A 27,814-nucleotide genomic window follows, 5' to 3' on the forward strand; every position below is an offset into this window, starting at 1 on the left:
ATACTGGTGTTCACCTAATCAAGACAAGGTCTGGACTGTGGGTACCCCAATGCATGCTCATGACTTAGGGTAGATGAGCCAGAAATCCAGTTTTCCTGGTGCTGCACTAGGTTGGGAAGTGGCTGAAGAAGGACTGGTGTCCTCTGCTCTGCATCTCATAACTCCATAATCTTTCCTGAAGGGTGGCATCGGAAGCCAAGTCTGGGGCCCTGTGCCAGGGCTTCTAGGGATGGAAGCACGACACAGCAGCCATACCAGTTTGCTTCTGTTCCTCAGTCTGAGTCTAGCACACGTCCATGTGACAGTCTCCTCCAACCTGTGTGCTGAACCTGAGCCCAAAAGTCCTCAGCAAGTCCTCAGCTCGGGTCCACCCCAGGGACTGGAGTGCAGCTGCGACCACACGAAGGACGAGCCCTCTCCTTGGGCCTGTCCATGGCTGGATGCCTCTGCATGCCGCCCAGGAAAAGGGAGTGTATTACTAATATGTTAAGGCCCCTTTCACCTTCTCTGTGTCTGTGGGGCCCTCAAGAAATGACCCTCAGTCCTGAAATCAGGCCCAGCTTCTTCTTGCATCAGGAGCCTGGAGACATTGCCCCAGAAGTCTCAGCCCTGTTCTGCACACAGGCAAATACACACAAGTGTATGCACAAGCACACAAACACCATCTCATACACACACAGATGTGTGCACAAGGCATGGACATGGCCAAACATACCTCTGTGCATTCTTTACCTTCTCATCTGTTTCTCTAGGTGATCCTGTGAATCACATCAGGCAGACCACGTGGTTCAAATGGCACAAGCTTCCTCCTTATTGCCTTTTCTCTTTTCTAGTTATAATTAGTAATGTACAGTTCCCAGGATGCAATGGTGGGACCTGCTACTTCAAAGCTGCCTATCCTGCAAGGGCATTTCCCTTGTTTAAGGACAAGCTGCCCCAGTTCAGATCAGAGCCAGTTCCTCCAGCTTGAAAAGGAACCTGCCGGCTGCTGGCCAAAAGCTGAGCCAATGAGCGATGCTGGTTGTGCCTCTGTGATAAATTTTTTTGAAAGTGTCAAAATACTCTGTGCAGCAGCAGCTGGCAGAGGAGTGAGAAAATGTGAGAGAAGCAGCCCTGCAGACACCAAGGTCAGTGCAGAAGGAGGGCAGGAGGTGCTCCAGGCGCCAGAGCAGAAGTTCCCCTGCAGCCCGTGGAGGAGCCCATGTGGAGCAGGTGGATGTGGCCTGAAGGAGGCTGCAGCCATTGGAGAGGAGCCCACACGGGACCAAGATTTCTGGCGGGAGCTGCAGCCCATATGGAGGAGCTGACACTGGAGCGGACCACTTCCGAAGGACTTTCCCCAGCTTTGTACGGATCCATGTTGGATAACATCTTAAGAACTGCAGTCTGTGGAAAAGTCATCTTGGATCGGTTTGGGAAGAACTGCATCCCATGGGAGGGAGAGACCCCACCCTGCCCTACCCTGGAGCAGCGGAAGAGGGTGAGGATGGAGATGAAGTGTTATGGACTGACCACAACCCTCATTCCTCATCCCCATGCATCACTCGGCGGGGAGGAGGTTAAGGAAGTGCAGTGGGGGGTGAAGTTGTTTTTTGTTGGCTCTTAGTTGTCACTGCTCTAGACTCTTATTAATTCGCATTAAATGACATTAATTCTCCCCAAGCCAAGTCTGTCTTGCTGTGACAGTAATTGTGAACGGTTTCCTGCCCCTTACCTCAACCCACGAGTTGTTTAATTGTATTCTCTCACCCTGTCCATAAGGAAATATTCCCCCAGCACAGCCCCCTGCCAGCCCTCACTGCCCCAGCCCCCCACTGCCCTTCTGCTTTAGCAGCCTCCCCCCCTTCACCCAGCCTTGTCCCAGCCCCAGCATGTCCCACACAGGCGTTCGCAGACAGTCCTGCCCTGGGGCTGGCTGGGCTCTGGGCCCGGAGAGGAACCAGGCTGGGCTGGCCGTTCCCCCGGTACAGGCCCTGAGCCCAGCAGGAGGATGGAGGTGCTCACATTTCAGCAGTCGGCCCTCCACAAACCGTGGTGGAAGGCTGGTGCTGGGAACTGTGAGGGGCGGGGGCTGGTGGTAGCTTTCTTGGGCAGTTCCTCCTTTTTGTTCATGCTACAAGCTGGGCTGAATCTGTGCCCTGACACACCTGGCTTGAGGGCCCTGTGGGTGTGGGGATAGTGTTTACTGTCTGACCACCCTCATGGTAAGGAAATTTTTCCTAATGTCCAGTCTGAAGCTCCCCTGGTGCAGCTTTGTGCCATGCCTTTGTGCCTGAGGATGACATGAATCCTTTTCCAGACCCACCTTCCCTTGCCCACTGGGTCCACATTTCCTCCATGGAGACTGCAAACATCTCATTTGCCTGTAGAAGCCGAGATATCAAACAGACACTATGGGAGAGTCAGCTCAGTCCCAGTGGCACACATATTTTATAGGGGCTACAGAGAAAGAGAGCAGGTTGATGTTTCAGATGAAATGAGACGAAGCCAAATGTGTGTAGGAACATCACAATGGTACTTAACAACAACAACAAAAATAATATAATATAATAATAACAATAATAATAATAATACAACACACAGGAATGTACTGAATATACAATGAATATACTGTGAGTCATTTGTGGAGACAGATGAGAAGTTTACCACCAGTGAAAAATGTCAATGAAATCACTTTGTTCAGTGCAACTTTCAGCTCCTGGTTCCTCATGCTGTAGATGAAGGGGTTCACTGCTGGGGGCACCACCGAGTACAGAATTGCCACAACCAGGTCTAGGGATGTGGAGGAGATGGAGGGGGGCTTCAGGTAGGTAAACATGACAGTGCTGATAAAGAGAGAGACCACAGCCAGGTGAGGGAGGCACATGGAGAAGGCTTTGTGCCGTCCCTGCTCAGAGGGCATCCTCAGCACGGCCCTGATGATCTGAACATAGGAGAGCACAATGAATACAAAACACCCAAAGTCGATGAAAACATTACCCACAAGAACCCAAACTTCACTGAGGAAGGACTGTGAGCAGGAGAGCTTGAGGATCTGGGGGATTTCACAGAAGAACTGGTCCACAGCATTGCCTTGGCAGAGGGGCAGGGAAAATGTATTGGCAGTGTGCAGCAGAGCATAGAGAACCCCACTGCCCCAGGCAGCTGCTGCCATCTGGGCACAAGCTCTGCTGCCCAGGAGGGTCCTGTAGTGCAGGGGCTTGCAGATGGCAACATAGCGGTCATAGGACATGATGGTGAGAAGAGAATACTCTGCTGAAAACAAGAAGACAGTCAGAAAGACCTGTGCAACACATCCTGCATAGGAGATGGCCCTGGTGTCCCAGAGGGAATTGGCCATGGCTTTAGGGAGAGTGGTGGAGATGCAGCCGAGGTCGAGGAGGGCGAGGTTGAGGAGGAAGAAGTACATGGGGGTGTGGAGGCGGTGGTCGCAGGCTACGGCGGTGAGGATGAGGCCGTTGCCCAGGAGGGCAGCCAGGTAGATGGCCAGGACGAGCGCGAAGTGCAGGAGCTGCAGCTCCCGTGTGTCTGCGAATGGCAGGAGGAGGAACTCGGTGATGGAGCTGCTGTTGGACATGTGCTGCTCCTGAACATCAGTACCTGCTGAAGAAATAAAAGACAGTGACAAATTCTGCAGCATTTCTGAATGGCTGAGAGGCCTGAGAGGTAAAGAGATTCTCTGCAGTTTGGTGTAGGGCGATGGGAGCTAGCTGGGCTTGATCCCAACTGCCCTGAGGTTGTAGCTTTTGCTGATGGAGGGCCATCACAATCCCAGGTTAACCTGGAAGCCAGACACTGATAAGAGAAAAGGAACCCACTGTCCATCCCTCAGCGAGCAGCCTTTCTTAAGGTACCTAAGCAAGGTCTCAGCATCACACTTCTAGCCAAGGACACCTGTCATTCATTTCTCAAGCCCAACAGCGTGTGCTTCCCTGTAGCATCTCCACTACTACATGTGGCTTTCAGATAATGCAATCATAGTATGGGAGAGACTTCTACCCTGCAGGGCAGCTCACTGCTCAAGAGGACACCCCAAGTGTCCTAATGACAGTTTCTCATTAAGAGAAAGTCAACTCCTTCCCCAGCCTCACAGAATGCGTTGCCCACACACCGGGCTGTTGCTCTCAGCCCCCCTGCACCACAGAGGGAAATGGGCACATGGCTGGAGAGGTGCACCTCTGCTCTGCCGGAGCTGTGGCTGCAGAGGACGTGCTTCATGCCTTGGACCCATGGCTGTGAGGGCAGAGGCTTTTCTGTGTGGGAGAAGAGGCAAGGGAGCTTGTTCACAGGAAAGTGCCTTCATTGAAGGGAATAATACAGTTTTCTGATGAATTCTCCCTCCCACATTTCTGGCTTTACTTTCCTCTCATTCCCTGATCCCGTCCCTCCTGCCTTAACATTTTACTCCAGAAAACCGTTTCCTTGTCTCATATTGTTTCCCTGTCTGTGCTCACAGACTCATGCTAAACTCCATGCAGTAACGTTTGCTTTTCAGACAACTGCCTGTTTGTCTGACAGCGCCTAGATGCCTGTATATCTTTGCAGGTAGAAAAGGACCTGTCAGAAAGCTCTGACAGGTTCAGCAAAGTTGATGCTGTTGCTTTCGATAGGAAGAGCAGAGGTTGCAGGCATTCTCAGGGCTTGCTCACAAACATACTGATCATAAAAGTTACAGTTCAGGAGTCTCGGCAATATGCTCATAATTGCTCACAACTGACAAAACTGCTCAGGTCTCCTTTTCCATTTCTCCCTGCTCCCACCCCTCCCGTCCCTCCCCCCATCAAGTAGAGTAGGTAACTGAAAATACGGTAGAAAATCCCTGCTTTGACCTTTCTTCTGAAAAAAATGCTTGGGAAATGCCCTTGCAGTGCTGTGGAGCTGTGAGCAGGCTGCCCCAGGCAGCAGCCTCCCGCCAGCAGCAGGACCCTGCCCTGCCGGGGGGGCTCCTTCCACCCGCAGCTTCTCCCCGCAGCGCCCTGGGCAGCTCCCCGCGCAGGCTGAGTGCTGAGCCTGGCAGGCGGCAGAGGCCCTGCCCCGGCACACAGCCCCTGGGGCACAGCAGGGACCCTGCTCTGCACCACAGCCCTGGGCACCCCTGCCTGCACGCGCGGCTTCTCCTTCCTCCAGGAGCTGCGGCTGCATTGCCCTCCAGCCAGAGACTTACCGGGGTCAGGGCTGGCAAGTGTTCTCCCCCAGCGAGCTCTGTGCATCCTGCCACTTCTGCCTGCCTTTACCCACTCTGTCTCTGCAGGCAGTGCCCCCAGCCCTGCTGCGCTGGGCACAGGAGCTGCTCCTGGGCAGAACTGGCTCTCTGCAGCGCTGCCCGCTTGCCAGGAGCTCCCCTTGGGCCCAGGAGCCCGGCCCAGCTCAGCAGCACAGGCCCAGCCCAAGGCCTCCCTTGCTCTGCCCCCCACCAGGCTCCCTGCACATGGCCCTGGGGCTGCAGGGGAACCTGCTGGGAAACAGCCTCAAGGGATCCCTGGGCTTCCCTCCCTCCCCTGGGCACACACACTTCTTCACACCAGGGTCTTTTCTCCTAGCAGAAAGTGAATTAGTAATAATAACTTCTTCATGTCCCAGTATCAGTTAGGACATGAAGTCATGGTCAGGGACTGATCTCCTTCATCCCCACTTGAGGAAGGAATTCAGCAGAGTCAGTCGAGGTATCTCATGCTGCTTGTTATTCCTGGGGCTGGAAGAAGGTCTCAGCTCCCCCCCATGTCTGCCACAGACCCGCAGGACCTGGGATTCCTCTGGCCTCAGTTCAGGTGTCCACAACATAGGCAGCTTAATGCGAATTACTGAGCCAAAATAGTTCCTTAGTGGAGATGGAGGACAGGCAGGAGCTGTTCAGATGCAAACATCTGGTGAAATCTGTGGTAGATCCTCTGCGAGTCAGCTGGAGGCATATGTCCTTTGGGTAACTGAAATGGCAGCAGATGCCACATGTAGGACAACTGAACCTGTCCCTACTCCTTATATGCAGGGCAGCCTGCAGAGGCTGTCAGCAGAGCAAAAGGAGTCGTGCCACAGGGAGAGCTAAACCTATTCTGTTCTCTTTTAACTGTTCTGTTCTCTTTGAAATATTCTCTTTTTCCTTTCTCTTCTACACGACCCTTGGCTGTAATGGCTGTTGTGTCTCAGACATCTCCACAGGGCCTCATCTCTCACCAGCAAGGTCTCCCTGCCCTTTGTGCCTTGAGGCAGGACTCTGCAGGGGTACAACAGGTGGTGGGTGGGGACAAAATCAGTGGTTACTTTGCAAACTACACCCTTAACAGTTCATGGGACCTTAGGGCGTGCATCCACGGGTACAGGGAGAGTGTTCTGGCCAGGAGGCACTGGTTCCTTATGATCCCAGGAAGGGATCGGACAGCAGCATTCAGATACTGTAAGGGATCATTTAACTGCTCTTAGAGCTAAGACTGTAAGGAGAGAAGACTATAGATGACCTATTGAATTTGGTGTGACTTCATTCTAGACACAGTACTCCACTGTTAGTTGCAGCTCTCCACTAGATGTTTGCACTGACGCTATGGGATTATTAAAGGGTGAACAAATTTTGCTGATCAGTCCTTGGCTCTCCAGTAATGAAGCAGCATATATGTGGTAATCAGGGAGTCTCGGATAGTGCCATATTGCCACTGGTGCACCATTTGGATTGCTAATGGCAATTCGACCCTGAGCAACCCCACAACTGAAGGATCCTGTGAGGGACCAGACAAGGTAGAAAATTGTTTAATGTGCATAAATCACCATAAATCACCTCCAGCATGGCCAATTCCACCAGATATGGGCTGCCTCTCTCCCTGGTGGTCTATTTGCCTGGGTGGCATACAACATCTTCCTTGAAGGGATACCTTTCCTTTAGGCCTGACAGGAGTTGCCTCAAGAGAGTGAGGGTTTGCGCCCGCTTTCCAACTGCTTTGTCAATGCCCCCTTCCCTGGGGAGGGATCCCAGCTGCTTGGCTTCCCCGCCCTCTAATTCCAGGCTACTGGCCCTGTTATCCCAGTATCAGATCAGCGAGGTGACAATGTGCTGGCCTACATGATGGCTGAAATCTTTTTGCACATCTCACAGCTCTCCAAGGAACAGTGATCAAGTGCTTACTGATGATTTTATGTTATCTCACTCTTCATCCACGTGTTCCTCTGACGGCCCTATTTGGGAGTAGCCTGCCTCATCTTCTTCTTCCTCCTTCCCTGTATGAGTAGGAGCTTCTTTCCTTGCTAAACAAGCTGATTTTGTTTTTTTCTCACATATACGTATGACTGATACAGGCACAGGTTGGTTCTTTGGCCCAGTCACAGGGATTGGAGTTGTGTAGATTGCAATTCAGTAAGCAAAGGCCAAGCCCCAGCACATTGCAGTGATTTCTGTCTCTTTGGAATTGCCAGGGTGATGACACTCCTTTTTCAAGCATTCTGTGATTATTTTTTTTAGGATTCTGCCCTTGTTCATGGGTGAAGTAACAAAGCATTGCAGGTGTCTACAGTTCTAGGTGCCTGCCCATATCCTCCCACACTCCCTGCCACTCATAATTATCCTGCCTCAAGGCACATCACTGTGTGGCATTCTAGAAATAGGTTACCCTAACCTTAAACAAAACCTGAAACACATTCAGGAGAAATAAGAGTAAGAAGAAGTTGGTTTGAACATCCCAAGGATATTCAGAGTTTTGAAGAGCTATTGTATCTAGCCTGGAGGAGAAAGGGGGAGGTGAAGGAGAAAGGGAGGGGGAAGAAGTAGGGAGAAGAAGTGTCCCCTCTCATCTCTCCCCATAGATTGGCTCCCCGAGGAGAAAAGGTAAAGACTGTTAATTATGAATAGTTTCCGAGAGAAGGTTCCTCAAGTATGGAGGTGACAGCAATGCTGAGTACAACTACCAGATTAGTCTCATGACCAGCAATTTCGTCATAACATGTGGTAGCGTTACCCAGTAGAGTAAACTAATAACCATAAATCAGCCCCCAGCAAGCCCCCAGCACAACAGGGAATACACCGAGTACGTAATGTGCTATCTAACAGAATTCTGAGGCGAAACACAACTACTACACCGAGATTAAAAAATAAATAAAAAAATAGACCTTGTGGTCAGCAGCTATGAAGCAGATATAATGCTTGTAACCATTTTATTTTAACATGATCTGGTCATATCTGTTATTATCTCAACCCTTTGGGCCCCACGCAGGACCCATTCAGGAAGGAGGGCATCCCACAGGAGAGACCCAGAGAGGGCAGAGATGGTGTCCTGGTTCCAGTTAGGACAGAGTTAATTTTCCCTCATAGTAGCTGGTAGGGTGCTATGTTTTGGATTAGGATGAGAAGAGCGCTGATAACATCCTGATGTTTTAATTGTCGCAGAGCAGTGTTTACACCAGGCCAAGGACTTTTCGGCTTCTCGCTCTGTCCTGCCAGCGAGCAGGCTGGGGGTGCAGCAGGAGCTGGGAGGGGACAGACCCAGGACAGCTGACCCAAACTGGCCAAAGGGGTATTCCATACCATCTGACGTCATGCTAAACAATATATAGGGGTGGCTGGCCGGGGTGGGGGGGCCGGCTGCTCGGGGATAGGCTGGGCATCGGTCAGCGGGTGGTGAGCAATTGCATTGTGCATCACTTGTTTTCTTACACATTATTATTATTAATACTATTATCATTATCACTATTATTATTATTATTGTTATTATTATATTCCTGTCTTAATAAACTGTCTTTATCTCAACTCACCGGCTTCACTTTCCCGTTTCTCTCCCCCATCCCAGAGAGGGAGGGAGAGGGTGAGCGAACGGCTGTGTGGTGTTTAGCTGCCAGCCGGGTTAAACCACAACAGATGGATTGTCAAGGAGCGGTGGAGACAAGTGTCATGGACTGACTGCAATCCCCATTCCCCTGCACCACTCAGGGGAAGGAGTTACAAGAGGCTGGATGGGGGGAATGGTGTTTTTAGTTTGCTTGTGGTTCCTGATGGTTGTAGTCCACTGGTAATAGGCAATAAATTCTATTAATCTACCTATGCTAAGTCTGTCTTGCCCATGATGATAATTGATGCCCATGATGGTATTTGGTGGGTGACTTCGTGCTCTGCCTCAACCCCTGAGGTCTTTTCATCATATTTTCTCTCCCTTTTCCTTGTAGAATCATAGAATCATAGAATCATAGAATCATAGAATATCCCGAGTTGGAAGGGACCCATAAGAATCATCAAGTCCAACTCCTGACACCGCACAGGTCTGCCCAAAAGTTTAGACCATGTGACTAAGTGCCCAGTCCAATCTCTTCTTAAATTCAGACAGGCTTGGTGCAGTGACTACTTCACTGGGGAGCCTGTTCCAGTGTGTGACCACCCTCTCGGTGAAGAACCCCTTCCCAATGTCCAGCCTAAACTTCCCCTGCCTCAGCTTCACACTGTTCCCACAGGTCCTGTAGGTTGGAAGTGAAAGAGCAGTTGCCGTGGAGTTCACCTGCGTAGCTGGATAACACCACCACAGTAATGGACATGGAAAGGGTTCAGCACCAGGACTGTGGCCACCCAGGGATGGCATCTCAACACCCAGGACATGCTCTTCCAGCCTGGCTGCACAGAAGAGAAGGAACAGAGGTTCCCCTGAAGGACAGCAGTAGAAGAGGAAGGCTTGATTTCCAACACAGGCATTTCTGGCACATCCCTAAGAGGCCTGGGGGAGCTGCAGGCCACACCAGGCTCTGGGACACCAGAGGTCTTTCCTCCCAGAGCCAAATCTCAAAGAGGCACCAGCTCCCAGGGAAACCTGGCCCTGGATTGTCCCCATCAGGAGAAGTCTGAGCCATGGCCAGAGGAGCCCTGGGGCACAGGGCAGCCCTAGCATCAGGACCCAGGAATCCTGACTGCCACATTGTCCCCTGAGCCCAGAAGGACCCTCAGGCAGGGCTCTTGCAGCAGCCATCAGCCCTATCCAGCCTCCTCCCGAAGCCCTGGACTTGGAGCTCTGGACAGCTGACAGCCCCTGTTCCAGCCCTTGGGAAGGGGCTCCTGACACCCTCACCTTTGGAGGAGAGCTGCAGGAGCACTGGGAACATGGAAGTCAGTTCGGAGGTGGTGGTCACCCTCCAGCAGCCCTCCATCTCGCTTGCTGCTGGCCCTCAGCTCACGACAAGGGATGCCCACCCTGGCTCCTCAACCACAACTGCTCTGCAAGGTGCCCCTGCTCCTCCGCCCGTCAGCGAGGGTCGCCCAGTGCAACCTTGCTGCCTGCTGCCCCCACTCCTGGCCACAGAAGGACAGCGGTGGGGAGCACCCAAGCAGTGCCCAGCAGGGACCAGGCCTTGCAGGGAAGTGCCGGCACTGCCGCTGCTCCAGTGACGATATCCTGGTGATGCAGTGCATCCGCCTGTGACATCAGCACGTGTCATTTGAAGGCCTATGAGGTCAGCAGCAAGGAGATGGCACAGCTTGGGAGAGAGACGAGAGATTTCCCTTCTTGTCCTGAGAAACTGTCACCTCTCTTCTGCCCAGTTCTTTTCCACAGGATCCTGACAAATCCACCAGGAACATCTCCAAATGGTGACAAGGGCCATTGGATATAGGAAGTGGAGCGCTGGAGAACTCACCGCTGTCCTCCTGCACCAACACACCTCTGATATTGGAAGCCCTTCCAGGAAGGTGGGGTTTGAGGCTTGTTCTGGGCCTGGGCTTTTTTCAAAAGATGGGAGCGAAGGCACCTGGGTTGCAGCAGCCCCTCACCGTGCCTGAACTCCACTGCATGTCCCTCACTTGGAGAAGTAGGATGTGTTATATGGATGGAATTGCAGTGCGTGCCAGGGCCTTCCTCCCTGGACATCCCACAAGGCTCTGTGCTCTGAGAAGGCCTCAGCAACATCCCCTGGTCTGCCATGCAGGAGGCAGAGGTGGTACACGAGGGAATGGCAAACGTAATCGCTGTTGATCATCCCCACCTGTCTCTTCTGAAGAATCTGCACCCATCCAGCACAGCACCCCAAGCTGAGGGACCTGTCCCCCCACACCTCAGCAGCTCTTCCATCCATGTCCCAGCCCTGTGACAGCAGGCGGGGATCCAGCTCCTCCTGCCTGTGCCCCACGCTGAGGGCATTGGGGCACATCTGGGCTGCAGCACCTCAGCTGTGGCACAAGGGCCAAACTCAGTCTTGTCCCAGATCTTGTGCCCAAGCATGGGCATGCAGAGGCTTTCCTTCACAGCAGAGACCTGCTGCCGTGGATGGCAGATGGCCATGGGAGGATGAAATGAGGGGCCCGAAGCAGAGCACGCCCTGGTGTTCCTGAGGCCAGAAGGAAACAGGCCTGGGCTGTGGCGCCCTGACAGCAGAGGGCCATTTGTGGTGTTGGTGCAGCCCTGAGGGCCAGTGCTGGAGCTGGGGCTGATCTCCAGGCAGGAGAAGGGGCTGCTGCCAAAGTCCTTGGCTATGGGCGTCCTGTGATCCAGGGACACAGAAAAAATCACTGGGCTGTGTCTTGACTGAGTAAAGGATGGGGGTAAGAAGCAGCAGCAGTGTTTGCAAACACAAGTGGAAACCCCGGTGTGATGTGCCTCATATCCATGCACTGCCTGCCTCTACTGGATAGAGGAGGGACAGACCTTGGCTTGCTGCAGCCCTGGGAAGCAGTCACTTGCTCATAAGCACCAGATCTGTTGGAGATGCCATCGGGGTTCCCGTTAAGTACCAGCTATGAATGGCCAGAGCTGTCCTGTGGGTCCTGTGCTGCCCGTGTCAGCTGCATGCTCCAGTGGTGCTGGGCAGCATTGGCATCGCAGGTAGCACTGCAGGCCTGGAACTGGCTATTACATGGAGCAGCTGCCCTGAACGAGGTTAGGCAATGTAGGGATGTCCGTGAGACAAGTGCCGTTACAGTCACTGGAGATGGAGGGAAAACCAGATGGAGAAGAGGGAGAGAGAGACTCAGGTCTCCCTGTGGCACAGTTCTCCATTGGGTCAGGTGGATACCTCTACAGGCTGCCCTGAGCCTACTGAGGAGGGACAGGTTTAGTTGTCCTAAATGTGTGCATTTGCTGTCGCTTCAGCTGGCCAAAGGCATTCCCCACCAGCCTCCAAGGGGATGCCCCCAGGTGCTGCCCAGTCCCTCAGGGTTCCTCCATGAGAGCTTGCAGATACCTGCACGTCCCTCTGCCCCCTGACATGTCACCAGGTGTTTGCAGCCCCCTGATTTCCTCCATCTCCATTAATGATGTTGGAGCTGAGACAAGGAGCTCACCTGCAGGTGCCCATGTGGTGTACATTAAAGGGAGGGCAGAGGAATCCCAGGTCCTGTGGGTCTGGGGCAGGCATGGGTGTGAGCTGAGCCCCCTTTTGGTCCCAGTCCTAAAATCCATCATGAGATGTCTTAACTGACTCTGCAGAACCCCTTCCCTGAACAGGGGATAAAGAAGATGATTTCCTGACTTTGTCTGGATGCCCAAACTGATAGTGGGACAAGAAGATGTGATTGTTACACTTAATTGGTTTTCTGTTAGGTGAAATGAGCCTGCTGCCAAGTGTGTATGCCCAGGGGAGGGAGGGAAGCCCAGGGATCCCTTGAGGCTGTTTCCCAGCAGGTTCCCCTGCAGCCCCAGGGCCATGGGCAGGGAGCCTGGTGGGGGCAGAGCAAGGGAGGCCTTGGGCTGGGCCTGTGCTGCTGAGCTGGGCCGGGCTCCTGGGCCCAAGGGGAGCTCCTGGCAAGCGGGCAGCGCTGCAGAGAGCCAGCTCTGCCCAGGAGCAGCTCCTCTGCCCAGCGCAGCAGGGCTGGGGGCACTGCCTGCAGAGACAGAGTGGGTAAAGGCAGGCAGAAGTGGCAGGATGCACAGAGCTCGCTGGGGGAGAACACTTGCCAGCCCTGACCCCGGTAAGTCTCTGGCTGGAGGGCAATGCAGCCGCAGCTCCTGGAGGAAGGAGAAGCCGCGCGTGCAGGCAGGGGTGCCCAGGGCTGTGGTGCAGAGCAGGGTCCCTGCTGTGCCCCAGGGGCTGTGTGCCGGGGCAGGGCCTCTGCCGCCTGCCAGGCTCAGCACTCAGCCTGCCCGGGGAGCTGCCCAGGGCGCTGCGGGGAGAAGCTGCGGGTGGAAGGAGCCCCCCCGGCAGGGCAGGGTCCTGCTGCTGGCCGGGGGTTGCTGCCTGGGGCAGCCTGCTCACGGCTCCACAGCACTGCAAGGGCATTTCCCAAGCATTTTTTTCAGAAGAAAGGTCAAAGCAGGGATTTTCTACCGTATTTTCAGTTACCTACTGTACTTGACCGGGGGATGGACGGGAGGGGTGGGAACAGGGAGAAATGGAAAAGGAGACCTGAGAAATTTTGTCAGTTGTGAGCAATTATGAGCATATTGCCGAGACTCCTGAACTGTAACTTTTATGATCAGTATGTTTGTGAGCAAGCCCTGAGAATGCCTGCAACCTCTGCTCTTCCTATCGAAAGTAACAGCATCAACTTTGCTGAACCTGTCAGAGCTTTCTGACAGGTCCTTTTCTACCTGCAAAGATATACAGGCATCTAGGCGCTGTCAGACAAACAGGCAGTTGTCTGAAAAGCAAACGTTACTGCATGGAGTTTAGCATGAGTCTGTGAGCACAGACAGGGAAACAACATGAGACAAGGAAACGGTTTTCTGGAGTAAAATGTTAAGGCAGGAGGGACGGGATCAGGGAATGAGAGGAAAGTAAAGCCAGAAATGTGGGAGGGAGAATTCATCAGAAAACTGTATTATTCCCTTCAATGAAGGCACTTTCCTGTGAACAAGCTCCCTTGCCTCTTCTCCCACACAGAAAAGCCTCTGCCCTCACAGCCATGGGTCCAAGGCATGAAGCACGTCCTCTGCAGCCACAGCTCCGGCAGAGCAGAGGTGCACCTCTCCAGCCATGTGCCCATTTCCCTCTGTGGTGCAGGGGGGCTGAGAGCAACAGCCCGGTGTGTGGGCAATGCATTCTGTGAGGCTGGGGAAGGAGCTGACTTTCTCTTAATGAGAAACTGTCATTAGGACACTTGGGGTGTCCTCTTGAGCAGTGAGCTGCCCTGCAGGGTAGAAGTCTCTCCCATACTATGATTGCATTATCTGAAAGCCACATGTAGTAGTGGAGATGCTACAGGGAAGCACACGCTGTTGGGCTTGAGAAATGAATGACAGGTGTCCTTGGCTAGAAGTGTGATGCTGAGACCTTGCTTAGGTACCTTAAGAAAGGCTGGTCACTGAGGGATGGACAGTGGGTTCCTCTGCTCTTATCAGTGTCTGGCTGCCAGGGTAACCTGGGATTGTGATGGCCCTCTATCTGTAAAAGCTACAACCTCAGGGCAGTTGGGATCAAACCTAGCTAGCTCCCATCGCCCTACACCAAACTGCAGAGAATCTCTTTACCTCTCAGGCCTCTCAGCCATTCAGAAATGCTGCAGAATTTGTCACTGTCTTTTATTTCTTCAGCAGGTACTGATGTTCAGGTGCAGCACATGTCTAACAGCAGCTCCATCACCGAGTTCCTCCTCCTGCCATTCGCGGACACACGGGAGCTGCAGCTCCTGCACTTCGCGCTCTTCCTGGGCATCTACCTGGCTGCCCTCCTGGGCAACGGCCTCATCCTCACCGCCGTAGCCTGCGACCACCACCTCCACACCCCCATGTATTTCTTCCTCCTCAACCTCGCCCTCCTCGACCTGGGCTGCATCTCCACCACTCTCCCCAAAGCCATGGCCAATTCCCTCTGGGACACCAGGGCCATTTCCTACTCAGGGTGTGCTGCACAGGTCTTTCTGTTCGTCTTCCTGTTTTCAGCAGAGTATTATCTTCTCACCATCATGGCCTATGACCGCTACATTGCCATCTGCAAGCCCCTGCACTACGGGAGCCTCCTGGGCAGCAGAGCTTGTGCCCAGATGGCAGCAGCTGCCTGGGGCAGTGGGGTTCTCTATGCTCTGCTGCACACTGCCAATACATTTTCCCCGCCCCTCTGCCAAGGCAATGCTGTGGACCAGTTCTTCTGTGAAATCCCCCAGATCCTCAAGCTCTCCTGTTCACAGTCCTTCCTCAGTGAAGTTTGGGTTCTTGTGGGTAATGTTTTCATCGACTTTGGGTGTTTTGTATTCATTGTGCTCTCCTATGTTCAGATCATCAGGGCCGTGCTGAGGATGCCTTCTGAGCAGGGACGGCACAAAGCCTTCTCCATGTGCCTCCCTCACCTGGCTGTGGTCTCTCTCTTTATCAGCACTGTCATGTTTACCTACTTGAAGCCCCCCTCCATCTCCTCCACATCTCTAGACCTGGTTGTGGCAATTCTGTACCCGGTGGTGCCCCCAGCAGTGAACCCCTTCATCTACAGCATGAGAAACCAGGATCTGGAAGTTGCACTGAACAAAGTGATTTCATTGGCATTTTTCACTGGTGGTAAACTTCTCATCTGTCTCCACAAATGACTCACAGTATATTCATTGTCATATTCAATTGTATATTCATTCATGGGAAGGAGGCTGCAGCCTGGGACAACCTGCTCAGATCCACAGCACAACCAGGATGTATCCAAGGAGACTTTGCAACAGCCGCGAAAAGGTAGGGGATTTCAGCTTCAGTGACGGATTTCCTGAGCCTCCTGAGTTTTCAGGCTTCTCTACTTGCTTCAGTGGTAATAGAAACATATGCTTTTAATTCCAAGAAGAGGCCGAGACTCCATGATGGCTGAGAGGTTACAAGGATCTTTCCCTTCCCCTCAGCCCATAGAAAGCTCCACCACCACACGTGCAGAGTCAGCAGGGTCTGTGTGACCTGGTCTCTAGGACGTGTCCCCAGCGAGCTGCCCCTGGGCAGAGCCCTGCTGCCAGGAGGTGTCTGCAGGGCAGAGCTGAGCACCCAGCGGGTGGGATGGGGGCTGTGACCTGCAGGCAGGAGGCGTGGGGACAGAGACCCAGCTGCAGGCAGGGACAGCTGCAGGCAGCAGAGCCATGGTCAGGGAGTGAGCGGGACCTGCTCCCAGAAGCAACATGGGACAGGGGATTTGGTCACCTGCCCTCCCGATGCCTTCTTCATACAAACTCCTTAGCTTCTTTTCTCATGTAATAATAATGTCATGAGTTTCTTTTGATTCACTAGAGTTTTGGAGATGAGAATTCACGTGCAGCTCAAAAAATGGTGATGATGTTCCTATCTCTTCAATACGTCCATGAATAAAAGGCATCAACGTTCCCTCCTAACTGTTGGGTCTCTGGGAAATGCAGTGTGTGGGGAAGGAGCTGACTCTCCCTTCAGGACACCACATCTAAGGAAATTTGACTCTTTACATGGGGCTTCGGCTGGGCTGCAGGCTGCCATGCACAAGACCACAGCTCTGCCCCAGCAGCTCTCTGTTATCTAGCATCCCCATGGAGAAGACACGTCAGCCCTAAGGCCATAGAAATGCTGGTGGATGGCTGTATGTGGGCAGCTGTTATGATCCCTCCCTGTCCCTGGAGAAGAGCAGAGAGCTGAGATCCTCCTCAGGTGCAATGAGATGGGTGAGGGGCTTGGAGATCTGCACTTTGAACCTGGATTCCTCTGCTCTCAGCAGCATCCAGGTTCTTTTCAGGGAAACACCTGGGTGTGACCATCCTCCAGAGGTGCCTGCACAGGGCAGCTGAGACCAGGAGTGATGGACACACCAGCTGTCCCCACTCTGCCTTGAAGGACAGCCCCTTTGCCTCCCAGGAGCCCAAGGTTTCACTTGGTGAGCAGTACAAGCACCAAGGATTTGTGCTTTAAATGCACTCCTCAGGTGTAGGGGGATGAGTATGAAGTAACAAAGCACAGCATTATGCACAAAGCCCTGCTCTGCAGTCAGGTGAATTTTGAGAAAGAATGCTCCAAACTCCTAGTTACCTCAAATACACTTCATCTGAGACCACCCCATGTTCCATTTACTTACTGTTCTAGGACAGAACTGTCTCCTGCAGAGTCTCGTGCCCCCAGTAGCACCCTCAGGCAGCACCCCTTTGACATCAAGTAGAGGAGCAGTCTTCTGAAAAACGAAGAGGCAGTTTTTTATGGCTTCTACAAAACAATAGGCTAGGTTTTCCTCACAGAGGTCTACCCTAACATTTTAATTCTCTTTCCTCCTTGGACAGGCCTCCCTATCCAGAGGAGCAGATCCCAATTCCCAGGAGGATCAGATGTCCAACAGCAGCTCCATCACTGAGTTCCTCCTCCTGCCATTCGCAGACACGTGGGAGCTGCAGCTCCTGCACTTCGTGCTCTTCCTGGCCATCTACCTGGCTGCCCTCCTGGGCAACGGCCTCATCCTCACCGCTGTAGCCTGCGACCACCGCCTCCACACCCCCATGTACTTCTTCCTCCTCAACCTCGCCCTCCTCGACCTGGGCTGCATCTCCACCACTCTGCCCAAAGCCATGGCCAATTCCCTCTGGGACACCAGGGCCATCTCCTATGCAGGATGTGCTGCCCAGGTCTTTCTGTTTGTCTTCTTGATATCAGCAGAGTTTTATCTTCTCACTGTCATGTCCTATGATCGCTACGTTGCCATCTGCAAGCCCCTGCACTACGGGAGCCTCCTGGGCAGCAGAGCTTGTGCCCAGATGGCAGCAGCTGCCTGGGGCAGTGGGTTGCTCAATGCTGTCCTGCACACTGCCAGTACATTTTCCCTGCCCCTCTGCCAAGGCAATGCTGTGGACCAGTTCTTCTGTGAAATCCCTCAGATCCTCAAGCTCTCCTGCTCTGACTCCTACCTCAGGGAAGTTGGGCTTCTCACATTTAGTGGTTTTGTATTTGGGGGGTGTTTTGTTTTCATTCTTTTGTCCTACTTGCAGACCTTCAGGGCTGTGCTGAGGATGCCCTCTGAGAAGGGACAGCACAAAGCCTTTTCTACGTGCCTCCCTCACCTGTTTGTGGTCTCCGTTTTCATAAGCACTGCTGCATTTGCCGGCTTCAAGTCCCCTTCCATCTCCTCACCATCTCTGGATCTAGTGATTACAGTTTTGTTCTCAGTGATGCCCCCAGCAGTGAACCCCCTCATCTACAGCATGAGGAACCAGGAGCTAAAGAATGCCATTTGGAATGTGTTATTACAGATATTTTTCAGTAATCATGAAGTTCCCGTCTCTCTCCCAAAGTGACTCTCAATATATCCCATTCTAGCCTTGTGTTTCATTGTTTTATACTGACTTTTTTTGTAATTATTATTTTTTGTATTCTTTATAACTTTTGTGCTTCTGCTGTTCCGAAACCTGGGATACATCCCCACCACTGTCCCCAAAGCCATGAACTATACCCTGTGGGACACCAGGCCATTTCTTATGCAGGGTGTGCTGCATAGGTTTTTCTGTTTGTCTTCTTGATATCAGCAGAATATTCTTTTCTCACCATTATGTACTACAACTGCTATGTTGCCATCTGCAAGCCCCTGCACTACGGGAGCCTCCTGGGCAGCAGAGCTTGTGCCCAGATGGCAGCAGCTGCCTGGGGCAGTGGGGTTCTCTATGCTCTGCTGCTCACTGCCAATACATTTTCCCTGCCCCTCTGCGAAGGCAATGCTGTGGACCAGTTCTTCTGTGAAATCCCCTCCATCCTCAAGCTCTCCTGCTCACACTCCTACCTCAGGGAAGCTGGGCTTCTCATAGTTTGTTCCTTGTTGGTGTTTGGATGTTTTGTTTTCATTGTTCTGTGGTTGTTTTCTGGTTCTCTGATTTCATTGTTTTCTGGTTTGGGGGTGTTTTGTATTCATCATACTGTCTTATGTGCAGATCTTTAGGGTTGTGCTGAAGATCCCCTCTGAGCGGGATGGAACAAAGTCTTTTCCATGTGCCTCCCTCACCTGGCTGTAGTCTCCCTGTTTATCAGCGCTGGCAGATTTGCCTACCTGAAGCCCCCCTCCATCTTCTCCCTATGCCTATATCTGGTGGTGGCTGTTCTATACTCAGTGGTGCCTCCAACAGTGAACCCCCTCATCTACAGCATGAGGAACCAGGAGCTCAAGGGTGCTGTTAGGAAAAAGATTTCATGGCTGTTTCTGAAAATTGATAAATTTCCCCTTTTTCTCCACAAATGATTTCCTGAGTATTTGTTTCATTATCATTATATATTCTTACTTTATCTTCAGTGTCATTTCTTTTAATTAGTTTCTTAGAAAAAAAAATATTTATCTAGTGTACTTTGAGGAATAAAACAACAAAGTGTTATTTTGTTCGTCTGTATGTCAGGATTGACTCTTTCTTACCATCCGTTTAATAAAACATGATCTCCCCTGTAAATTGCCTGAAACTGTCTCTCCTTTTCAAAGCTGGTGCCAGTAACAAGGCCAAGTGGTGTGGTGGTTTCACAATGATGTTCAGCTGTACTCCATAGTGCCACTTTCACCACCCATCCTCAAAGGCACAGATGGAGAAAATAGAATGGAAAAGGGCTGCAGTGTTGATTTAAGGGACAGGCAGATCACTCACCAATTGCAGTCATGGCCAAAGGGTACTTAGCGTAGGGAGATTAAGATAATTTATTGAGTGTTACTAGAAGGCTGGAACAGTGAGAAACTAAAAGCGAACTAAAAAAAGACCATCCACCCTCTTCTTCCTCCTCCCCCTGAGCAGCTCAGGGGAACGGGCAATGGGAGCTGCGGTCAGTCCATGACACTTCATCTCCACCACTCCTTCATGGTCACTCTCTGCCCATACTCCGGTGTGAGGTCCCTCCCAAGGGATGCTGTCCTTCCCAAACTGATCCTGCGTGGGCTTTCCACAGGCAGCAGCTCTTCAAGAACTACTCCAGTATGGGTCCTTATCACAGCATCCATCTGCCAGGAGCAAACTGCTCCAGCACGGGTCCCCCACGGGCAGCAGCTGCCCCCAGATCCCCTGCTCCTGTGTGGGCTCCTCTCCACGGGCTGCAGCTCCAGCCCAGGGCCTGCTCCTGCAGGGGCTCTCCATGGGCTGCTGCCTCCTCCAGGCCACATCCACCTGCTCCTCCGGGGACTCGTCCACGGGCTGCAGCGTGGACATCTGCTCCGCCATGGCACCGATGGACTGCAAGGGGACAGCCTACTACACCATGGGCCTCTCCATGGGCTTCAGGGGAACTTCTCTGGTGCCTGGAGCCCCTCCTGCCCACACTCTGCACTGACCTAGGTGTGTGCAGGGCTGTTTTTCTCTACATTTTCTCACTCCTCTCTCCCAGCTGCTGTTTCAGAGCAGTATTTCTCCTTTCTTAAATATCCTCTTACAGAGTTGCAACTAGTATTGCCCATTCGCTCAGCTCTGGTCAGTGATGGGTCCCTTTTGGAGCCATGTGGAATGGGCCCTTACCAGACAGGGGGCAGCTTCTGGACTCTTCTAACAGAAGCCACCCCTGCAGCACCACTGCTACCAAACCATTGCCACGTAAACCCAATACAAGCAGCTGTACCGCAGAAGGCCTGTTGCTCCATGGATTAGGGAGAAAAAAGGCTCGTCATCATACTGTGAGATGTGAAAGACTGAAGGTAGGATTTAACAGTTACCCATCAGTGTCTGTTGGCAGTGGAGATGGAGAAAGGTCAATGAAGTACTTCTCCAAGGCTGTCCCGCATGTGGCAGGGCAGAGGACATCCTCCAGGAGAGGAATGTGGAGATGTGTGGAAAGGCCAGGCTATCTTCCTGAGCAGCATCTGTGCAGGGTGGGCAGTGACTGGAGCCCCACAAAGTGAGAGATCACCCAAAGGGTTGTAATACCACATCAGGCCAAGATTACCCTCATAAAATTATCAGAAAAAAAAAAAAAGAAAAAAGAAAAACCACTCTCAGTTTGGATATAGAGGTAGCACAACTGGAACAGAGCGATGAGCATTGTGGTATCACCTCGTCAGTGTTGGTTCAAGGCCTGGCAGCACTGTAGGCACCACTGTGTGTCACCCCACTCAGAATTTGGGTCAGATGAACCATTTTTCAGTTCTCATAAACTATACTGACTGTTTGCCTGTTGACCCGAATGGGACTGTAGTTACTGAGTCATTCTGGTGCGGATGGGACATTCCTCCTGCAATGAGTTCTTGGAGAGGCTCTTCTCACCCCAGTCTCTCCCCATACTTATGGTCCTACACCTCTCACAGAAGGAAATAACCCTGCAGTGCCTGGATTTGTCCACGGTTGCTCTTACCCACAACACTGGCTCTTTGTGGCCTTTCTGACTTGTGTATTTTTCATCCTGATGAGAAACGGCCTTGTCCTGATCCTGACTTTATTGGGTACCCCAAAAAGACAGACTGGAGCTTATTGCATCATATGTAGGGTTTCAGAGTAAGGAATCAAAGACTGCATGAACCTCACACAAGGGCAGGAGATACTCCCCTCTGGAAAGGTTATTTGTGCTACTGACCATAAAGCCACGCAAGGCTACCTTGGTAAGACCCAGTCATCCCTTTTTTTAAGGCACTGAAGCCACATTAATTTGTATGAATATAGAGGCCTGTCCTGGAGTGGCATGACACCATCCTTTTTTGTGTTTCCAACCAAGCTTTCTCTCCAGGTCCTTTCTGGGTGTGGACTGGGGGCAGACAGCATGCACAATTGGAGCTGGATCTCTCAGGGCTGCCTCCACCTTTTGGCTAACATGGACACAGTAAAGGTGTTGAGACCCAGAGAGGTGGAGATGCAGAGAAGCCTTTTCTGTTGCTGCAAAATAAAATTAAACACGGACTGATTTTTCTCATTTTCTGTTTCCTTCCTTGGTTTGGTTTGGTTTGGTTTGGTTTTTCCTCCTACAAATTTAGCAGTTTTCCTTTGAACAGCTAAATCTAATTCCTAACTTTCTGTACTTTTGAAAGACATGTAGTTATTCTGGAAGTTGCTCAGATCCTCCTAATGTAGTTACTGATGCTCTGGGTGTCTGGGGAGAAGCACTGGCAGCACTAGGGTTGCTGACTTCTCTCCTAGGATTGCTCACTGACTGACTTATAACCAGGTAGGAACAAGAGTGATGGAGTAGTGTCCAGAGAACCCTATCCAGGTGCTTTCCAGGGAAATGACACAAAGAAAATGAGGTCACCTCTGTCTCCTGTATCACCGACTGAGAAGAGTGCTCCCATGTCCTAGCTCCTGACAATGGTAAATCCCTTTTGCCGTGCTCTGAAGTGCTGAGATACTGTGCTAGAACAGCCACTGCTAAAAGCAGCCGCAGGCAGCTGTGGCTTGCCTGGGCTCAGAGGGATGGGTTTTGTTCAACTTGGAGAAATGCTGCTGATGAGACTGTCACTATGTAAGGAGTACTCCGTCAGTTTTCCTCGAGCAATGCTCAAGCTTTGCTCAAAGCAAAGCCATGCTCTATGTGTGATCATGTGAAGCATTGTGATATCCAGGCATTAAAAAGCATATCCTACAGGTTTAGGGAAGAAACAAGGAAACAACGCTGATATATGGAAAATCTGCCTCTAAGTGGTTGTTTTCAGTTACAAAACTTTTTTCCTAAAATGCAGGGATCTCAAAGTATTTCAGGAAATAAAAGTTTTTAATTTTCCTACTTATTTGCATGTGTAAATAGGTAGGTTAGGAAACAGATCATGGCCACTTCTTCCTCAAATGTACACTAATTTTATCTTGGAGATTTTGAACAGTGCTTCTAGGAGAACTCCAAAGAGAAGACTCATAGAAATAGGTAGGCATGATAGAAAAAAAGAATGAAATCAAGCATCAAGCTCTCAGATCACGTCTCTGTGGATTCAGTTTTCAGTTGAAAAAAAAATCCTTTTTTTTTTTTTTTTCAGAGCTTAAGAAGACTTTTTGAAGGGAGTTAGCAATGGGTAGAGACATGCAGCAAGCATCCTCAGTTCTCTCTGCTTGGAATAGAACATTTCTTCCCCATGTCAAACTGATACCTTCCAAAAGCTTTCAGCTGAGTCTGTTATTCACAGGAAGCAACCTGCAATTGCAAGGGCTGCTTGCTTACAGCTCACGCCCTTCAAGTGTGATCAGCAACATCCTTATGCTCTGGGAAATGGGAAATGCAAAAGGGAAGGCTCAGTTTTCCAGCCAGCGAGAGCATCGCTCTGCTCTGTGAGGGCTTGCAGTGGCCTGGGAAGCCTTGCTGGGTTGAGATCACAGCTAGTGAGCCTTCAGTTGCATTTGGAAGCTGCCAGAACTCCAAGTGACAGAACTGCAAGGTCAAGCAAGGGAACTAGACAGCATATTCAGAAGTTATAATAGCCTGCCCTGTTTGCCCCACCTTTAATCACCTTCCTCTTTGGATCCCTTGAAAACTGTTTCACATTGGGTTGTGATTGTGTTGTGATTGCTTGCATAATGCCCCTTTTAGCCCCCTGAAAGCTTGTGATTTCTGCACAAGTAGCTACCTTTACTCATTGACAGGTAGAAGTCTGTTTTACTTCTAATGGAGTTCACCCCTCAGCCATGCAAAAAATTAATAATTTGGATCTAAGGTAGTGTCCCTTCTCTCTGTGTGGTGGACAGACCTTCAGGGGATAAGTCTTGAACCAAATCTTCACCTTGCCTTGCCTTGCCTTGCCTTGCCTTGCCGTGCCTTGCCTTGCCTTGCCTTGCCTTGCCTTCCCTTCCCTTCCCTTCCCTTCCCTTCATGTTTTTAAGGTGACTACTCTTTATCCATTGTCTTCTTTTTTTTTTTCTTTTCCTCATATAGCAACAGAAACCAGGCAAAGTCTTAAATAATATACATATATATAAAATATATATAAAAGTTATTTAAATCCTCTCTTACAAAGAAAACTAAATTTCTCTTATTCATATGACAACTAGCTGTCATTCAGGCTTAACGATTTTGTTCTGACCCTTCCTGACAGGCAAGAAACTCAGGTACTAGGGCTGGCTAGGATGGAGATAATTTTCTTCATAGCAATCCCTGTGGTGTTGTGTTTTAGGTTGGAGTTTAAAACAGCGTTGATGACATACCAATGTTTTGGCTATTGCTGAGTAGTGATTGCACAGCATCAAAGCCTTCTCTTTTTCCCACTCTGCCCCTACAGCGTACCGGCCACAGGTGGACAAGGGTCCATGGGGCACACAACCAGGACAGATGACCCAGACTGACCAAAGAGATATTCCTTGCCATGTAATGCCATGCTCAGCAAAAAAAAGCTGAGGGGACTGGGTGGTGGGGAAAGTAGGCATTGCTTGAAGGCTGGCTTGTTTTGGTTTGTTGGTTTGTTTTCTTTTTCCTTCCTCTAACTCTAGCTTATTAAACTGTCTTTGCCTTGACCCATGAGTTTTCTTGCTTTTGGCCCTTCAATGTTCTCCCCCATCCCACTGAGGGGGAGTAAATGAGTAACTGGGTGGGGGCTTAGCTACCAGCTGGGGTCTGCCCACCAGACCACATTAGATTTCCATACACACATGCAGATTTTGGTCAAACTGTCCTAATACTGGAGTCATGTGTATGCTGATGTTTGTAACCTGTCGCTATATTTGAGGTCTACATGGTGGTGGATGGGCCAAGAGCGTCCTCTAACAGCATGTTGTTGGCATTGCTCTATGTAGAGAAAATGCTCCAAAGAAAAGGCTTGGATAATCACACTACTGATCCTGGATTTCTTCTTTTGGGATTTTCTGACCACCCTTGCCTACCCAGCGTGTGCTTCACAGTCTTCCTGATCATCTACCTCATGGTTCTCATTGGGAACAGCCTGATTGTGCTCATCACAGTGATGGACTCAAGCCTCCACAACCCCATGTATTTCTTCCTGAGAAACCTATCCTTCCTGGAGATCTGCTACACATCGACTACTCTACCAAAAATGCTGGTGGCTTTCCTGACAGGAGATGGCAGGATCTCCTTTCTTGGCTGTGCTGCCCAGCTGTATTTCTTGACCATGCTGGGAAGCACTGAATGCCTTCTCTTGGCTGCCATGGCCTATGACCGCTACGTAGCCATATGTGACCCCCTGCGCTACAGCCTCATCGTGAATGGGGGGTTCTGCATCAGACTGGTAGTGGGGGCGTGGATGGCCGTTGTGCCAGTACAAGTGGGACAGACCTATCAGGTGTTCACCTTGCCCTTCTGTGCATCCCATGACCTTCATCACTTCTTCTGCGATGTCCCCCCTCTGTTGGAACTGGCCTGTGCAGACACTTTCTGCAACCAAGTGACCCTGCACACTATCATCCTCGTAGTTGCTGTCCTTCCCTTTTCCATGATAGTTATTTCTTACACTAAAATTATCGGGGCAATTCTGAAAATGCCTTCAGTTCTGAGCAGACACAAAGCCTTTTCCACCTGCTCTTCACACCTCGGGATTGTGACTCTCTTTTATGGCTCAGCCATGCTTGTGTACTTTAAACGCCGGTCAAGGGACTCTGCAGACACTGACAAATACCTTGCCCTGTTTTACACAATTGTGACCCCCATGTTTAACCCAGTCATCTATAGTCTGAGGAACAAGGACGTTAGAATTGCCCTGAGAAGACTCCTATGGAGAAAGTGATATGGCAGAGTATGTGAAAGAAGCCCAAATCGTACCAAAAGTCCCAATGAGGCATTTGGCTGTGTGAATGTAGGCATCAAGAATCAGCTTAGACAAAATTGATATCTTTGATTCTCCTCAAGGCCTTGATCCTCCTCAAGAAGGGGATAGGTCTCCTGGGGCATTCCTGTTATCTCTGAGAGCCCCACCTAGGTATCTTCATGCTCCAAAACACCTGGAGTTCTCCTTTATATTTAAATTCAAAACCCTTATTCAAGCAGTGTCTGTCTAAGTTGTCAGTACCATTAAAGAGCAATACTCAAAGAAGCTGATGGAGATCACAGGGTAACACATGCACTGAGAAGGTGCATTGGGTTTATGCAGAGAGGTTCTGGTAGTAGTGGGGCTGCAGGGGTGGCCTCTGTGAGAAGAGACCAAGAGCTGCCTCAAGTCAGATAAGAGCCAGTTCCAGCCATCTCAAAAAAGTAACAACCACTGGCCAAAGCTGAGCCAATGACCGATGCTGGTTGCACCTCTGTGATAAAATGTTGAAGAGAGGCCAGAGAACATTGTGCTGCCTCTGTGAGACAGGAGTGAGAAATGTAATGAAACAAGACTGCAGACATCAAGGCCAATGAAGAAGGAGAAGGATCTGGCTTCCTGAGAAGCATCTCTCTAATAAAAGGGCCTCTCCTCATTGCAGTAACTGAAGGCTGGGCTCTTCTTCCCTATGAAAGCAGGAATTGGTTCCAGGAATTACATTCTCCATGGGCTGTTGCTGTGCTTGGTTCTCCATGGGCTCAAGGCTTGGGGGTCATAGGGAGATGTGTTGCAGAATGAGGGCTGGACTCAGCTCCCACTTGTGGCTGCTTCCCACCTTGACCATCTTAGCCAGTATGAAATAACTCCCTGTACCCAGACACCACTGTCCCCTCTTCCTGCAGAGCAGCACTGCCACCTCAGGGTCCTCTGAGGAGCACTAGGAGGAGGCCAGGAGCAGCAGAGCTGGTGCTCCTGGAGGAGGGATGGGGAGAGGTCAGGGAAGGGCTGACCTGGGCTGGAATTTTTCTCACAGAGAAAAATACTGATGTTCTGTTAATCCAAGACAATGCCCAGGCTGCGGGTACCCTGAAGTACACTTATAGTGAAGTCCCTTTTGACTTGGTGCTCTACTAGTGTCTCCTGCTCTAAACTTCGGTGCCTTCATTCCTCCAGAAGGGTGTCATCAAAAGGAAGGATGGGACCCTGTGTCAGGAGCTATACTGAAAGAACAATAACCCATACCCCATGGTAGTTCACAGATATCCTTCAGTCCCCAATGCCCAGCACACATCCTTGAGACAGTCTCTCCCACTCCATGTGCCAGGCCTTACCCCAAAAGTCTCCCCCAGACAAAGCTCCTCAGCTGTGGTCGAGCTGGATCACTGGAGTCCAGCCATGACCATAGGGGGGACAGAGCCTCTCATGGGTCTTCTGAAGGGAGATCATTCTCTGTGATCCCCAGAGAAAATGGCAGCAGGCAGAGGAGAACTTAAGAAACTGTTGCCCATTCCTGTGCACATGGGACCCTCAGCCCAAGATCCTGATTGGCTCGTTGTTGCATGAAACGGCAAGGAGAAGCTCTCACGGGAGCATTAGTCCAAGATCACACCATTTCACAGAATGCTGGAGGTACAAGTCATTTCATCATAGGAGGTTTTCAAGTTGTTCAAGCATGACTTCCCTTTGGTGAATCCATGCTGACTACTGCTGATGACTTTCACGTCCTTTCTTTGCCTGTAAATGGTTGCCAGGAAGAACTTCTCCATCACTTTCAGAGGGATGGAGGTGAGGCTGCCCAGCCTATAGGCTCATGGGTCCTCCTTCTTGCCCTTCGTGAAGATATGGAAAGCACAGCACTATATGAGCTGTTATAAGAATGTTAACTCAATCCTAGCCACACCTAGTACAGTTAGGCTTGGTCAGAGTAGGTGAGGTAATCTGTCCTGGTGGCAGGGATGTGGGGGAAAAGACAAAAGACCAAGAGGAAAAAAAAAAAAAAAAGGTGAAAGGGGCCGAAAGAGAAATTTCAAATGGTTTTCAGGAGAAAATAAATCACCGTGAATGTGAATTAAAGCTTGGTCAGGAGAAAGTACTGACTAATCTGATCTCTCAGTTAAGTTGTCTCTGCTCAGAGCAGACCACAGTGCTAGAGAGCTCCAGAAGTCCTTTGTGACCCTAGGTCCTGCCAGGGAACGGGGCTGCACAGTGGAGGCAGGGGTAGTGGGCACTTCCGTGTCTTGCGGCTTTGCTGGCCTTTGTAATCCCTGGCCGGACCTGTCCTCAGCACTGCACAGTGACCATGTTCATCCTCAAAATGTGGCTCTGATCCATGGGCTCCAGGACTCCATCAAGGATGGGGGTACCACAGACAATTTCTCAGAAACACTGCTGGGCATTACAGAATCACAGA

The 27,814-nt window shown here is 51.0% G+C and overlaps 3 protein-coding genes across 3 annotated transcripts; 2 read left to right on the forward strand and 1 right to left on the reverse strand.

Moving 5' to 3' along the window:
* Positions 1–2,617: 2,617 nt before the first annotated feature.
* Positions 2,618–3,577, reverse strand: LOC136787185 (olfactory receptor 14C36-like). The gene has a single exon (XM_066984318.1). It carries the CDS (start codon positions 3,575–3,577, stop codon positions 2,618–2,620), a length of 960 nt encoding a protein of 319 aa, XP_066840419.1.
* Positions 3,578–14,443: 10,866 nt separating this feature from the next.
* LOC136787186 (olfactory receptor 14C36-like) lies at positions 14,444–15,403 on the forward strand. The gene has a single exon (XM_066984319.1). The coding sequence runs from the start codon at positions 14,444–14,446 to the stop codon at positions 15,401–15,403; it is 960 nt and encodes a 319-aa protein (XP_066840420.1).
* A 1,719-nt stretch (positions 15,404–17,122) lies between these two features.
* On the forward strand, positions 17,123–25,383 carry LOC136787187 (uncharacterized). Its single transcript, XM_066984320.1, has 4 exons — positions 17,123–18,050; positions 18,890–18,951; positions 19,908–20,045; positions 24,373–25,383. The coding sequence occupies exons 1-4, from the start codon at positions 17,126–17,128 to the stop codon at positions 25,381–25,383; spliced, it is 2,136 nt and encodes a 711-aa protein (XP_066840421.1). The 5' UTR covers positions 17,123–17,125.
* Positions 25,384–27,814: the final 2,431 nt, after the last annotated feature.

This window comes from Anser cygnoides, chromosome 28 (genome assembly GCF_040182565.1).
Source record: "Anser cygnoides isolate HZ-2024a breed goose chromosome 28, Taihu_goose_T2T_genome, whole genome shotgun sequence".
NCBI lineage: Eukaryota > Metazoa > Chordata > Aves > Anseriformes > Anatidae > Anser > Anser cygnoides.